The 13,996-nt window shown below is 40.0% G+C and overlaps 1 protein-coding gene across 1 annotated transcript in view; it reads left to right on the forward strand.

The window, feature by feature from the left end:
- The window catches only part of TRAK1 (trafficking kinesin protein 1), a 108,231-nt gene extending 97,379 nt beyond the window's left edge, over positions 1–10,852 (forward strand). The window contains exons 10-15 of the mRNA XM_086615168.1: positions 87–217; positions 763–837; positions 2,025–2,162; positions 3,824–3,900; positions 9,170–9,406; positions 10,387–10,852. Of these exons, the coding sequence (XP_086471294.1) occupies positions 87–217; positions 763–837; positions 2,025–2,162; positions 3,824–3,900; positions 9,170–9,406; positions 10,387–10,852 (1,124 nt within the window). The remainder of the gene's footprint in view (positions 1–86; positions 218–762; positions 838–2,024; positions 2,163–3,823; positions 3,901–9,169; positions 9,407–10,386) is intronic.
- Positions 10,853–13,996: the final 3,144 nt, after the last annotated feature.

Raw genomic sequence — 13,996 nt, forward strand, 5'->3', positions numbered from 1 at the left:
ATCAGGTGATGTTCCGAAAGAACATCTTTCTGCTTACTTTTCTGCTTTTGGGTTTGTAATGTTAATTGTAATCACTTATCTTGAAGGGGATGCAAACATCCAGATTGCCAATATCTCCGAAGAGTTAGCAAAGAAAACTGAAGATGCAGCCCGGCAGCAGGAAGAAATCACCCATCTTCTCTCTCAAATAGTCGATCTGCAGAAAAAGGCAAAAGCTGTAAGGAATCCAGTTGCAAGACTACTGTTGTGATTTGCTACTGTTGTAGCTAGAAGACAAGTTACAATCCTCTGTACACCAGAGCCTTAAAGAAATTTTCCACCCTCCTTATCTGGGTGATGTTATTTGATGTTTAATATCCAGCATACTTGACTAGAAAGCATCAATTTATTAAAGGATGCGCAAACGATATATTCAATACATTTATTAAATTTATTTAAAATATTAGATGTGAAATTCTGCACTAAACTTCGTTACTTTGGTGAGACAAGAATGTCAGTACAAGTATTTCAGTGGGCACATACTCATTAGTTTTAGGATCTTGGAGGTTCATTTAGCAGGGCAAAGGCTGATGCTGGGTGGTCTTGTGTTAACATTTTAAAGTGTTGTTTAAATGCTTTTAAACTAACATGTGTGGACTAATACTGCTGCAGAGAGGGTCTTGAGAAAAGTTAGAATTTTCCTACTGACCTGTAGTGTAGGATACAAACATCATCACAGAACAAAACATCACAGTGTTTCTAACTTTTTTTGGCATTTTTTAGTGTGCAGTTGAAAATGAAGAACTTATCCAGCATTTGGGAGCAGCTAAAGATGCACAGAGACAGCTCACAGCAGAGGTAAGTACATTACTGAATATCACAATAATTTAGTAGTAAGACAATGGCTGTTCACTTTACCATGGGAGTTTTAGTCTAAGCTGGAGCAGAAGTATTAAGTAATTTTTCCAATGTACATGCAACGAAGGAACATTTATGTTCCTGGTAGAGTTCAAAATATTTTTTTTCCTGTTTTCTTCTCCTTCAACTGGCACACATTTTGAAAAACTGAGGCTTATGGCCTGTATAGGGAACCCCTTTAGAGGTTGACTTCTCTAGGCTGGTAGTTCAGCCTGTTTTGAATAGTGAGATAACATGGAAGAGCTCATTCGTATTGTATTTGTTCAGCAAATGAACAGAAGACAGGCCAGGATTGCTGGTTGTCTTCTGAGTGCTACATTCGCATGAACAAAATGGATGAAATAGAATGAATAAAACTTTATCCTCTTAACAATGTGTCTTGCATTTGGAATGCTTGGTGTTGAAGGTGGGAATGCCCATAGAAACTTTTCCTACTGATAAGCCTTTTGTGTCTTTGGTGCTCCACAAAGTTTGAGCTCAAGCTTCTCCATCCCTTTCTTGGGAAAGATACAAACAGGATCTCTGTTTCTAAGCTAAGTAGTTTATTTTTATGAAACTTGCAAGAATGTGGTATTTCAGATTTCAACTCCTTTGCCAAACTTGGTTGAAATTACTGGTGAACTCAAAAACTATGAGAGTACACAGACATCTGCAGACAGAATGATTGTATAAGATGTGTTTCCTCAGAAAGTCAAGCTAAAAATAAGGCATTGTCTTAGGCTGTTGGAGGTTATATGTATATATATGTATGTAAGTAAGTCTTGGTTTTAAAATTCCTGAGTCCTTTGGAACACTGTGAAATGTCTTGTCCTTTACCCATGCTGTTTGCCATTGTGGTCATCATGGCAGTAATTGGGCACTATACCTGATCAGATGAAAGATGCTTTTAACTCTGTATCTTCTTCTTGACAGTGGCTTCATGTAGATATGTGCGATAGGAAATGGAGCAAGCAGTTCCTCCCCACCCCCAGCCCTTCCTGTTACTAATTCATGTTGTTTATTATTTCTCAATTGTATCCACTCTTCGGAGTTCTTTTCATTTGAAGTGGGATATTCTTCCCTACACTATTATCCTTTACCAGATAATGCAGTTTGTAAGGTCTTGGACTCTTTTCTGTATGTTACAGTTGCGGGAGCTGGAAGACAAGTATGCAGAGTGCATGGAAATGCTTCATGAGGCTCAAGAAGAGCTGAAAAACCTTAGGAACAAGACTATGCCAAATGCCATATCACGTCGGTACCACTCTCTCGGTCTCTTCCCTATGGTAAGCAGATTTCAGGAAAAAACTGCACACACCAGAAAACAACCAACCAAAGAAAATGCGAGTGTTTGCATCTGACCTACAGCTTCAGGGAGGGATGCTCAGCTGGACATGAGCATGGGTGAAATGTGTATTTATATACTGTTAAAGGATATCTGAGTGATCAGTTCTGTACACCTGGTTCTGAAACAGAGATGCTGTGCAGTTACTTGTTTTACTGGAGTATTATGTACAACCTGCAGGTGGCTGTGCTTATGCTGTGACTCATGGATAGAATTAGTAAGTCATTACACAGTTCTATACATCTTTGTTACGTATCTCCTGTACTGTGGTGGCTGATTTTCAGTAGGAGCTTCCTGTTTTTCTTCAGTATCCTTGGAGCTGTAACTTCCGAAAATATAACTAGTTATTTCCAGACATGGCATCCTTCTAGTCAGTTATGATATATATTCTAGTTCTTCAGTACTTGAATAAGTTACACACGTATTCTTGGTTTAGGGTCACTGAAAACTCAGTGGTTCATTAAAAGAATATTTGTTGCTAATATGTATCATGGCAACATCAATTATGGTAGTGTCACTGGTGTTATCAACTTTGTTTACCTAGTTTCATTTGATTATGACACTGTACATATAAAGCATGGGGAATATGGAATACCCTCAAACAAATGAGAAAAAAAGAGCCTGGCTCTGCTTGCTTGTGTATCTCTAGAATAATTACATTACTTCTGAGGGCAATGATATCAGTGAAGTTTCTTTTGAGTTGCATTAATGTAATCAAGCAGCAGCAGCAGCAGGATCTGACCATCCTTGACTTTAGCCATGTCTTGTCTTAACTGCAGAGGAAGAACAGAGATTATATTTGTGCTCACAAGAAGTAGATTGTCAACAAAGTCTTAGCTTGCCTTTTTATGTTCCCTTCTGAGACTAAACACAGGCCGTTTTAAAGTGCAGACATTTAATAATGCTAGTTGTACTTGCACAAATACAGTTGAAAGCTGCAAAAAGTATGCTTGTGCTGAGATAGGTTTATGTGTTTTGTATAAAAATTATTTTCAAATGTTGAATCATGGTACCAAAGGTCATTTAGATTTCTAAATGTTTGACACTTAGACCTGCACTTAACTACATTTAGGCAGTAAAACTTACTGACCAGCAGTGAAAAATTCATAGTCTGTCACCTTTAATGCTGTAGGAGAAGTATAGAATACTTTATGCCAAGAACCATGTCTTTTTTGTTGGTGGGTAACATTGTGAAAGGGAGGAGTGTTTTCTGTTTATTTTAAATGAATACAAATTAAGCAATACTTCATGCATGATGAAAGGTGGGTGTTACTGAGTGGAGAGTTTATTCTGGGAAATTGGAGCACCTGAATTCTGTTGTTGCCTGTGATGTTTTTTTAGGATCTTTGACAGATATTATAGGTCTTCAGATGGTAAGTACTGCAGCAGTATGAAGCTAAGCCATTATTTTTCAGTGGTTTAGGTACATTCATTAATCTGTCAGCTTTCCGGACAATTTCATTTTTAAACCTTTTTTTTTTTTTTTCTGGAATGACTCCTTATTAGTTATTAATTATTTTATATAAATAATTATTTTTTTTCTACAATGACAATGTATTAATACTATGATATTTCTTTTTCTTTTGTGCTTATTTTTAACAGGATTCTTTGGCAGCAGAAATAGAAGGGTCAATGAGGAAAGAACTGCATTTAGATGAACCCGACTCTCCTGACCTGGCGTACGATTGAAAAGAATCGGTTCCTAATTGATTGATTATATCTGAAGTTATTTACTAGTTGATGAGAAAGGAAAAGACAGGAAATAGTTGAGCTAGGGATTTAGAAATATTTCTGGCAGAGTGTGAATGATAGAGAGAAAGGAAAATGAATTGTCTGGTTATTGGGGTGGTTATATTTTCTGCTAAAGCTAGCAAAAGGAAATGCCTATATTTAGGTTTTGCATTGTCTTATGAACTTCTTGTCCTCCTTCTTGAATGCTGAGAATAAGAAAAGGTTTGTTTTCATAGAATGGTTTCATAGAATGGTTAGGATTGGAAGGGACCTTAAAGATCATCTAGTTCCAACCCCCCTGCCATGGGCAGAGAAATCCTCCACTACACCAGGTTGCCCAAAGCCTCATCTAACCTGGCCTTGAACACTTGCAGGGATGGGGCATCCACAGCTTCTCTGGGCAACCTGTTCCACTGCCTCACCACCCTCAATGTAAAAAATTTCTTCCTTATATCTAATCGAAATCTCCCCTCTTTCAGTTTAAATCCATTGCCCCTTGTCCTATCACTACACGCCCTTGTAAAAAGTCCCTCTCCAGCTTTCCTGTAGGCCCCCTTTAAGTACTGGAAAGCTGCTATAAGATCACCCCGGAGCCTTCTCTTCTCCAGGCTGAACAGCCCCAACTCTCTCAGCCTGTCTTCATAGCAGAGGTGCTCCAGCCCTCGAATCATCTTCGTGGCCCTCCTCTGCACTCGTTCCAGTAGCTCCATGTCCTTCTTATGTTGGGGACTCCAGAGCTGAACACAGTATTCCAGGTGGGGTCTCATGAGAGCTGAGTAGAGGAACAGAATCAGTTCCCTCGACCTGCTGGCCACACTTATTTTGATACAGCCCAGGATACAGTTGGCTTTCTGGGCTGCCAGTGCACATTGCCAGCTCATGTTGAGCTTCTCATCCACCAGCACTCCCAAGTCCTTTTCCTCAGGGCTGCTCTCGATCCATTCTCCACCCAGCCTGTACTTGTGCTTGGGATTGCCCTGACCCACGTACAGGACCTTGTACTTGGCCTTGTTGAACTTCATGAGGTTCTCACAGGCCCACCTCTCCAGCCTGTCAAGGTCCCTCTGGATGGCATCCCTTCCCTCCAGCATGTCCACAACACCACACAACTTGGTGTCATCTGCAAACTTGCTGAGGATGCACTCGATCCCACTGTCCATGTCTCCAACAAAGATGTTAAATAGCACTGGTCCCAGTACTGACCCCTGAGGAACACCACTCGTTACAGGCCTCCACTTGGACATTGAACTGTTGACCACAACTCTTTGAGTGCAACTGTCCAGCCAATTCCTTATCCATCGAGTGGTCCATCCATCAAAACCATGTCTTTCCAGTTTAGAGACAAGGATGTTGTGTGGGACAGTATCAAATGCTTTGGATAAGTCCAGGTAGATGATGTCAGTTGCTCTTCCCCTATCCATCAATGCTGTAACCTCATCATAGAAGGTCACCAAATTAGTCAGGCAGGATTTGCCCTTAGTGAAGCCATGTTGGCTGTCACCAATCACCTCCTTATTTTCTATGTGCCTTAGCATAGTCGCCAGGAGGATCTGCTTCATGATCTTGCTGGGCACAGAGGTGAGACTGACTGGCCTGTAGTTCCCCGGGTCTTCTTTTTTCCCCTTTTTAAAGATGGGGGCTATGTTTCCCCTTTTCCAGTCATTGGGAACTTCACCAGATTGCCACGACTTCTGAAATATGATGGATGGTGGCTTAGCAACTTCATCTGCCAGTTCCCTCAGGACCCACGGATGCACCTCGTCTGGTCCCATGGACTTGTCCACCTTCAGGTTCTTAAGATGGTCTCGGACCTGATCTTCTCCTACAGTGGGCAGTTCTTCATTCTCACAGTCCCTGCCTTTGCCTTCTGTGGCTTGGACTGTGCCGCTGGAGCTCTTGCCAGTGAAGACTGAGGCAAAGAAATCATTGAGAACCTCAGCCTTCTCCATATCCCAGGTAGCCAGGTCCCCTGTTTCCTTCCGGAGAGGGCCTACATCTTCCCTAGATCTCTTTTTATCACTGACATATCTATAGATGTTTTTCTTGTTGCCCTTGATGTCCCTGGCCAGATTTAACTCTATCAGGGCTTTGGCTTTCCTAACCTGATCTCTGGTTGCTCAGACAATTTCTCTGTATTCTTCCCAGGCTACCTGTCCTTGCTTCCACCCCCTATAGGCCTTCTTTTTGTGTCCGAATTGGTCCAGGAGCTCCTTGTTCATCCATGCAGGCCTCCTGGTGTTCCTACTAGACTTTCTCTTTGTTGGGATGTACCGCTCCTGAGCTTCGAGGAGGTGATCCTTGAATATTAACCAGCTTTCTTCTGCCCCTCTTCCCTGCAGGGCCTTGTCCCATTGTACTCTAGCGAGGAGATCCCTGAAGAGGCCAAAGTCTGCTCTCCTGAAATCCAGGGTAGTGAGCCTGCTATGCACCCTCCTTGCTTCTCTAAGTATCTTGAATTCTACCATTTCATGATCGCTGCAGCCAAGGCTGTCCTTGAGCGTCACGTTCCCCACCAGCCCTTCATTGTTGGTGAGAACAAGGTCCAGCAAACCACCTCTCTGTTGCTCACCAGCCTGGGCTGCGGCACCAAGGATGCTGTTGCATCTTCCGCAGCCAGGAGGAAATGGCCTGCCTCTTGTAGGCAGGGTCGGTACCTTGAGTTGATTAGTTAATTAGTCATTATATTCAACTCAATCCAGCTGGCTAATAATGACTGGATGCCATAATTCCCCCTTTTTGTTTTACTATTTTTTGTTTTCACAAAGGCTTTAAGGTGAGCAGAGACCCGGTCCATTCATCCAACTCCAGCACGCTTCCCTCCCGTGAATACCACGTCGAGGCTTGCGGCTTTACCTTCTTCTCCGAAGGACTCTCGCTTGGGCTCCCAGCTCTGGGTCTGGCTCCGGCTCGGCTTGGGCTCTTGGCTCCGGCGAGGGAGTCGGGGCTTCCCAGGGCCTCACCGATGTATCACGTCGGGGTCACCAGTTGTTGCTCACCAGCCTGGGCTGCAGCACCAAGGACGCTGTCGCATCTTCCCGCAGCCAGGAGGAAATGGCCTGCCTCTTGTAGGCAGGGTCGGTACCTTGAGTTGATTAGTTAAATAGTCATTATATTCAACTCAATCCAGCTGGCTAATAATGACTGGATGCCATACCTCTCCTCGTTGGTTCCTCTACCACTTAGAGAAGGAAGTTATCATCCATGCATTCCAGGAACCTCCTGGATTGCCTATGCCCTGCTGTGTTGTCCTTCCAATAGATATCAGGATGGTTGAAGTCCCCCCATGAGGACCAGGGCTTGTGAACGTGAGGCAGCTCCTATCTGTCTGTAGAAGGCCTCATCCACCCAATCCTCCTAGTCAGGTGGTCTGTAGCAGACCCCTACTACTACGTCCCCTGTCCCTGCTCTCCCTTTAATCCTAACCCATAAGCTCTCAGTCGGGACCTCATTCGTCCCCACATTTCTTATGTGTTACCATGCTAGGTTTCTTCAGTTAAGGAATAGGGAATGAATTCTATTCCTCAGGTTTTCTGTTCAGGTGTTATAACAGAAGTTATGAGGCAATTATTGATCTAATCCAGTTTTTACAGGGAGAACATCAGTGCAGAAAGGGATTCAGAGTGGTTGGGTGCTTACAGTGTGATGCCTATTACACCTGTGCTAAAGTTCTCTTGAATTAAACAAGAGTGCTTTGAAACAAGTTAAGTACTTGTGACAGTCCAAAAGCTATAGACAGATGCAGCTTGGCGGAAATGGCCTTACTGACACCAATTGCATGTGTTACTCCAGTAGGTTTATTTCACCTATTTGTACAAAGCGTGAACTGATTAATTTGAGACAAGTTAATCCTATTTAGAGAGTCTGTTGGGGAAAGACAGTTTACGAAGAAAGGACAGAGAAGGTACAGTAGCCACTTCCCAGAAACCTTCCAAGAATATTTACAAAAAGCTTGACGCATACTAAATCTTCTCTGAGCATGAGCCGAGAACTGTAAATGAGCTTTGGACAGAGTGAAATGTTGATTAGAAAAATGTAAGATCAGAAAGGTGTGAGCTTGCTCAAACCCCATAGGGTCCTTTTGTCCTTCCAGAGTAATGTAACTTAAGGATAGTTTGACTTCTTTAGAATGTCTTTTATATTACTATGCAGGTACCAAAGAAGAATACGTGTTTTTTTTTTGTTTCATGGCTTATGTTGGTTTTATTTATTTGCTCAGCAGTAGTAACTGTAACCTTTGTGGGACTGTTTATTGATAGGTGCTCTTAGATTCAGCCTCCTAAAGATATACAACTATAGACTTGGAGCCTACACACAAAGATCGCAACTGTTGAGCACTTGTAGACAGGAGGACAGAAATTTTAATGACACTAAATGGCATAAGGCATGCTGTCATTGTTATACCCTGGCAGTGTTACCTTTCAGCTGGAAGGGTTGCACTGTTCCTGTGTTCAGCCATTGTTGAACTGTATAACAAAGCAGCAATGGCACTTCTGTAGCCATGATGTAGGGCAGGTTTATTTTGTCAAGAAGTTTCTACTGAGGTGTCATCTGATCTTAATCTTGAAGTAGAGAAACAATGTTCATTACAATAGCAGGACAATGGTCATAAAGAATTAACTGTAGAAGTAGGTCAAAAATTAGGTTTCCAGCCTTGACCACCTCTCTCTAGACTTAGTCCATTATATTTCTGATTTTTCTTCTTTTTTTTTTTAATGCTATTTAAGGGGGTTGGAAATTGGTTTCAACAAGAAAAGATACAAGACTTGTTTACATAGAGACACTCAGTAGAGTAAATTAAAATTCTGTATTAAAATGGATTAACCATTTCATAGTTAAGAACTGAATGGAGATCAATTTTGGTTTTTAAAAATTCATTTCCACACAATGGCTTTAAGGCATTATTAGCTGATGGTACTGAATGCTCTTTCAGTTAATTTTTATTAATACGTGAGAGGATCCATGCACATAATTCTCAAATGTTCTGTCTAAAATATTCTAGGATGATGGCAGTATTATGTTGATGGATTGAATGTAATGGCCAGACTGTAGCAAGTATGGGACCCTATGCATAGTACTTTACAGAAACTATTATAAAGACAAGATGATTGGTGGAGCTGTGTATAGGAAGGGTCGTTAACAAGCTGTTACCTGTTTCTCTGTTCCTTCTTGAGGTAAGAAGACACTGTGTGATTATTAACTGTGTGTGTGTCTTACCAGTCATCAGAAGCGTGTCTTTGAGACGGTGAGAAATGTTAATCAAGTTGTCAAGCAGAGATCCATGACTCCATCACCAATGAATATCCCAGGCTCTAACCAGTCCTCTGCTATGAACTCCGTCATTTCTAGCTGTATCAGCACTCCACGTTCCAGTTTCTATGGGGGAGACATCTCTAACATTATGATAGACAACAAGACCAATAGTATCATCCTAGAGACAGAATCCTCTGATAATGGGTCAGTACTGCAGCACTGGGCTTTGCTTTTGCTTTGTTTCTGACATGAAGGCAAAGTGTTTCTGTTTTCCTCTTTTTGTCTTACATGATGCAGTTAGCACAATGACGTGCGTCTTCAGAAGTTACTTTATTTTGTGCTTATAGTTCTCGAGTGCTCAATTTTATTTAAAAAGGAAAGCTTTTTGAAAGTACCGTGTATCAGTGTCTGCAACACGCAACTGTTCTGAGATGGAGCAGCACCAGATGATGTAAAACCACCCTTTGTCTTTGCAACTGTGGGTCAACACTTAAAACTGATTGTATTTTCACCATTTTACATTAATGCCAGGGAGTTCTGATCGGACTTGCACCTATACCTAACTCTTTTGAGTTATTTTAAAAATAAAAAAATAAAGTGTGTGTAGGTTACCTAATACGAAAACTTGTGAATGAAACCAATCAGAACTTTGCTCTTCTAGCTACTTGTCTCTTCCCCTAGTACAGCTCCACACTATGCTATGTATATTTTACAGTAAAAATGACTTAATATCTCAAAACAATGAATATTTATCAGCATAATATACTCTTGTGACTCTATGGTATTTTTGCAGTGTTGGCCCTGTAAGATGTGGCCTGGTTACTTGAGTTTGTGTATCTGTAAGAGACCCACAGGAAGTAAGCGTCTCTCATCTCCTTGTAGGAGGAAGCTCTTAAATAAAGCACAGCTTTTCCAGCCAGGACTTTCCAGGCAGGAACTAGGATTCAAAACGGTTTTAGTATGAAAGAGAAACAAACTATTGGTGTTTGCCTTTGAAGTCTCCAGGAAAGTTGCAAGTTGTTCCCAGACATAGTAATTTAAAAGTATTGGTGAATGTCTCAAAATTGTCATGTGGATGTGGAATTTTTAAGCATCTCTTTTTTCTTTTTATTTTTTTTCCTCTCCCTCCCATTTTTTTTTTTTTTTTTGGGGTGTGTGTGTGTGTGTGTCCTATTATGTTTTAGAAATGAAGACAGGATGAAGAAGCCTGGAACTCCAGGGACTCCAGGCTCCAGTGACCTAGAGACTGCTCTTCGTAGACTGTCCCTCAGGCGGGAGAATTACCTCTCGGAGCGGAAGTTCTTTGAAGAAGAGCAGGAAAGGAAGTTGCGGGAACTGGCAGAAAAGGGTGAACTCCATAGTGGTTCTGTTACCCCCACAGAGAGCATCATGTCACTGGGAACTCACTCAAGATTTTCAGAGTTCACGGGATATTCAGGAATGTCGATCAGCAGTCGCTCCTACCTGCCAGAAAAGCTTCAGATTGTGAAACCACTAGAAGGTGATAACAAAGGGCCTCGGCCTTTATCTGTTGTTCTTAGTGACTCTTTGTGGTCTCTTATCCATCATCAGAAAGCAGGAAATCTTTGCAATACGTATTCTTTTTACTTTAGAGACAGTAATCCACGCTGTTGGTTTGAAATCTTCTAACTACTATGTTTTTCCTCAAGCCTTAAAAGTGTTAGGAAAGAATTCCAGCCACAGTGTTGAATTCCAGTGAATGTTGGAATTAAATAAGTGTTACAGGCCACACAAGCATCAGCAGTGCAGCCTTACATCTAACCCAAATCCCAGTGTGGCTGTTTCATACTTAGACAAAGGTAGTGGTTGAATATCCGAAATCTAAGCAACTAGAGTATTAGTTCATCAAATCTCAGTTCTGCAAATCGGTGTCTGGAAAGACCTTTACCTACTTCATATAGTCCACTTGGTCTAACAGGACTATTTTTGTGATTGAAAATGACCTCTGGACTTTAATTGGCTGTTGGAGTGGCCACACATGAGTCTCTATGGCTTTGGTCTCATGTATGAAATGAGGTGAGATTTTTTTAGTCAATTTTCTCAATATATTGTCTTAGAAGGTGGCAAGAGATAGGTAGATGGTAGTCAGAGCTAGAGCTTTGTTTCAGAGTTAAGTGTGTTTTTGTAGTCTGCCTAACAAAGATGACAGAGCACAGTCTACCTGGCTTTCTTCAGTCCTTTCAGGTTGTTGCTGGAAGTTAAAGTTGAGTAAATTCCTTCAGATTTTAAACAAAATGAAGCTGTTTTCCTATAGTACTTCACAGATATGCTAGTTACACAATTTAACTTTAATTTCTCTCTCTCTATTTTCCTTTAACAAAACTCTAGTGTTACATTACATTGTCTGTGTGTTTTAATTGCAGAAATTCCCTTTTTCATCTTTTTAGAACAAATATATTTCACCTATAAGGAGCATTTAGCATGACACATATGCAAAAGCAAAAATAACTCTTCCTGTGTCCTGAAGAAAGTGATGTGCTGTATCTACCTATTCAAATGAAACTATAGCCATAGCACACAAGTCCATACTGTTTAGCAGATATTAGTAGTTTTTCATGACTGCTTTTAAATGGTCGTAAAAATTCTTGTACCAAATGAGGGAAGGGATGATCTAGCTTTGTTTCAGTTACTGATTGCTACCACTGTAATAGAATTCTGTCACCATCCCATTATATCTGCTTTTTTCTTTCAATAAACTCTTAAAAGTCTTTATCATCTTTCTATCTGTCTGGGTTTTTTTTTCCCTGGTCTTGTTCATTGTTCTCTCTGGGTCATTTTTTTCCTTAAAATTATTTTAAACCATTTAAAGTACTTCTCATGTATAGTTTTACATCTCATTTGTAGTGTGTTTGTGTCTGCCTGTTTCCTAAGTTTAGTGTTTGTTATCTTTATTAAATACGTGTTTATGATTCTGTTCATCACTTCAGATTATTTTATATCCTGAGCATTTTCTGTGAGATTTAACTTTTTTTTCCCCAACTTCATGGATACTTTCAAACTATTGGGGCAAAATAGTCTGCTGTACCTACAGACTATTAACAGTAGTTGTGCCTTTGGTTTCTATATACTATTTTCTTAAGGATGCTCACGCCCGTAAAATGGGGAAAGGAAAAAGCAGTTCTGTAATACATTTCAGGTTAGTGGATTTTGTTCCTTTAAAGCAATCTTTTAAATCCCACAGTAAAATAAATTAGGCGACAGAAGCACTAAGAAATGAATCCTCTTCTTTCACATCTTAAAAAAAAAAAAAAAAAAAAAAAAAAAAAAGAAAGAAAAAAAAGGGAACAACCAAAACAAAAAAACTCTTTTCTTTTAGTTGAATAGAACGATTGCTTGATTTGACTTGCTTTATTTACAGTCTGATGGAAGTTTTGGGTTGGTTTTTGTTTTTAAACTGTGCATCTGCAGCTTGTGATACCGTAAGCACAAAATAGCACTCCCTGTGTCCTGTAGGAAAAACTTGAACCTTGGACTGATTATGTCTTCACTCCCTTTGTTGCAATTGTGGCAGCAACACATCATCAATTTGCAAGCTTTCTGACTCCTATGCTATACAAGCAGTGATGCAAATATCAGGAATAGAAGAACAAACTCTATTCATATACTTTATTTTGCTCTTAAATTTCTTCTCTCTTCAGCCTGACAGTCCCACTGTTGCACACTGATTCCCTCATAGCAGCTTTCTCTGATAGCATAATTTACAAAACTGTCTAGCAGGAGCCTGAGACTGAATATAGGCCAAGGTGTTGTATACCACCCTTCAATTGGGCCCTTTTTTAAAAAAATAAATAAATAAATCACAAGATAGTTGACAACTGTTGCATCGCTTTCTGCTTTAGTGTTAAATTTTCTGTGTGGAAAAGTTAAAGCTCACTTTCAGATGTTTTATGAGATCAAGATTAAAGTAACAGAGGTGGGGAGAAACTCCTTTTTGTGAGGAAGCTTAGGCCACTTTGATTTCCAGTTTCCAAAAGAATCTAGTAACATGTAGTGTCAAAAGACATGTAAAACCCATAATGTAGTTATTCTGGTGAATATATTTCCATAGGAGATATACAAAACATTATTAATTTAATGCTTGTACTCTGCAGAGTTTTTCTCAGTATAAATTTTGATGAGCTTTAAGGTGAAAAAGATTACATCTTCATAAGGTTGCATATAGAATTTAATTAGCAACAGGATTTTATACTTGCATACTGTGCAGAAGGAAATTTTGATTTGTGGTGTTTTTCTGTAACTTTTGAGGGTATTATCATACCAGAAAGCTCTACTCTTTGCTTAAGACTTGACAGTATCTGACACTTCTCCACATTCTGGAATATTTCTTTCATGTAAAAGTGAAAAATCTTGACCTTTTTGACAATTCAGGAATAAATACAAGTTACACAAGATAATAGGGATGTCGTCTTTATTAGTTACTTATTTTGAGGTTGTAATCGTTTCTACTTCTTGAGCCTTAAGAATACCAATCAGTCTAAATCCTCTTTAGTCCCTCAAAAATTACTTAGAAAAAAAAATAGCTCTGTTATCCAAAGTAATCTAGCAGATCCAATTATTCTGAGCTAAAAATTACATGGTTTAAAAAGTGAGACAATTAAAATGCTCCTTACTGATCCCAGTCATCCTACAGAAGGACGTTTTCCCTGTTCACTTCCTATTTACAATAAGTTTCCTGTAATACAATATCTGTATTGTGAAATGATGATTTTTCTCAAATGCAAAATAACATGTATAAGAGCCATCCCTTCCCTAGTTATTACCGTGGTTTAGACT

The sequence above is a fragment of the Tauraco erythrolophus genome, chromosome 7, assembly GCF_009769465.1.
Source record: "Tauraco erythrolophus isolate bTauEry1 chromosome 7, bTauEry1.pri, whole genome shotgun sequence".
In the NCBI taxonomy this organism is placed as follows: Eukaryota; Metazoa; Chordata; class Aves; order Musophagiformes; family Musophagidae; genus Tauraco; species Tauraco erythrolophus.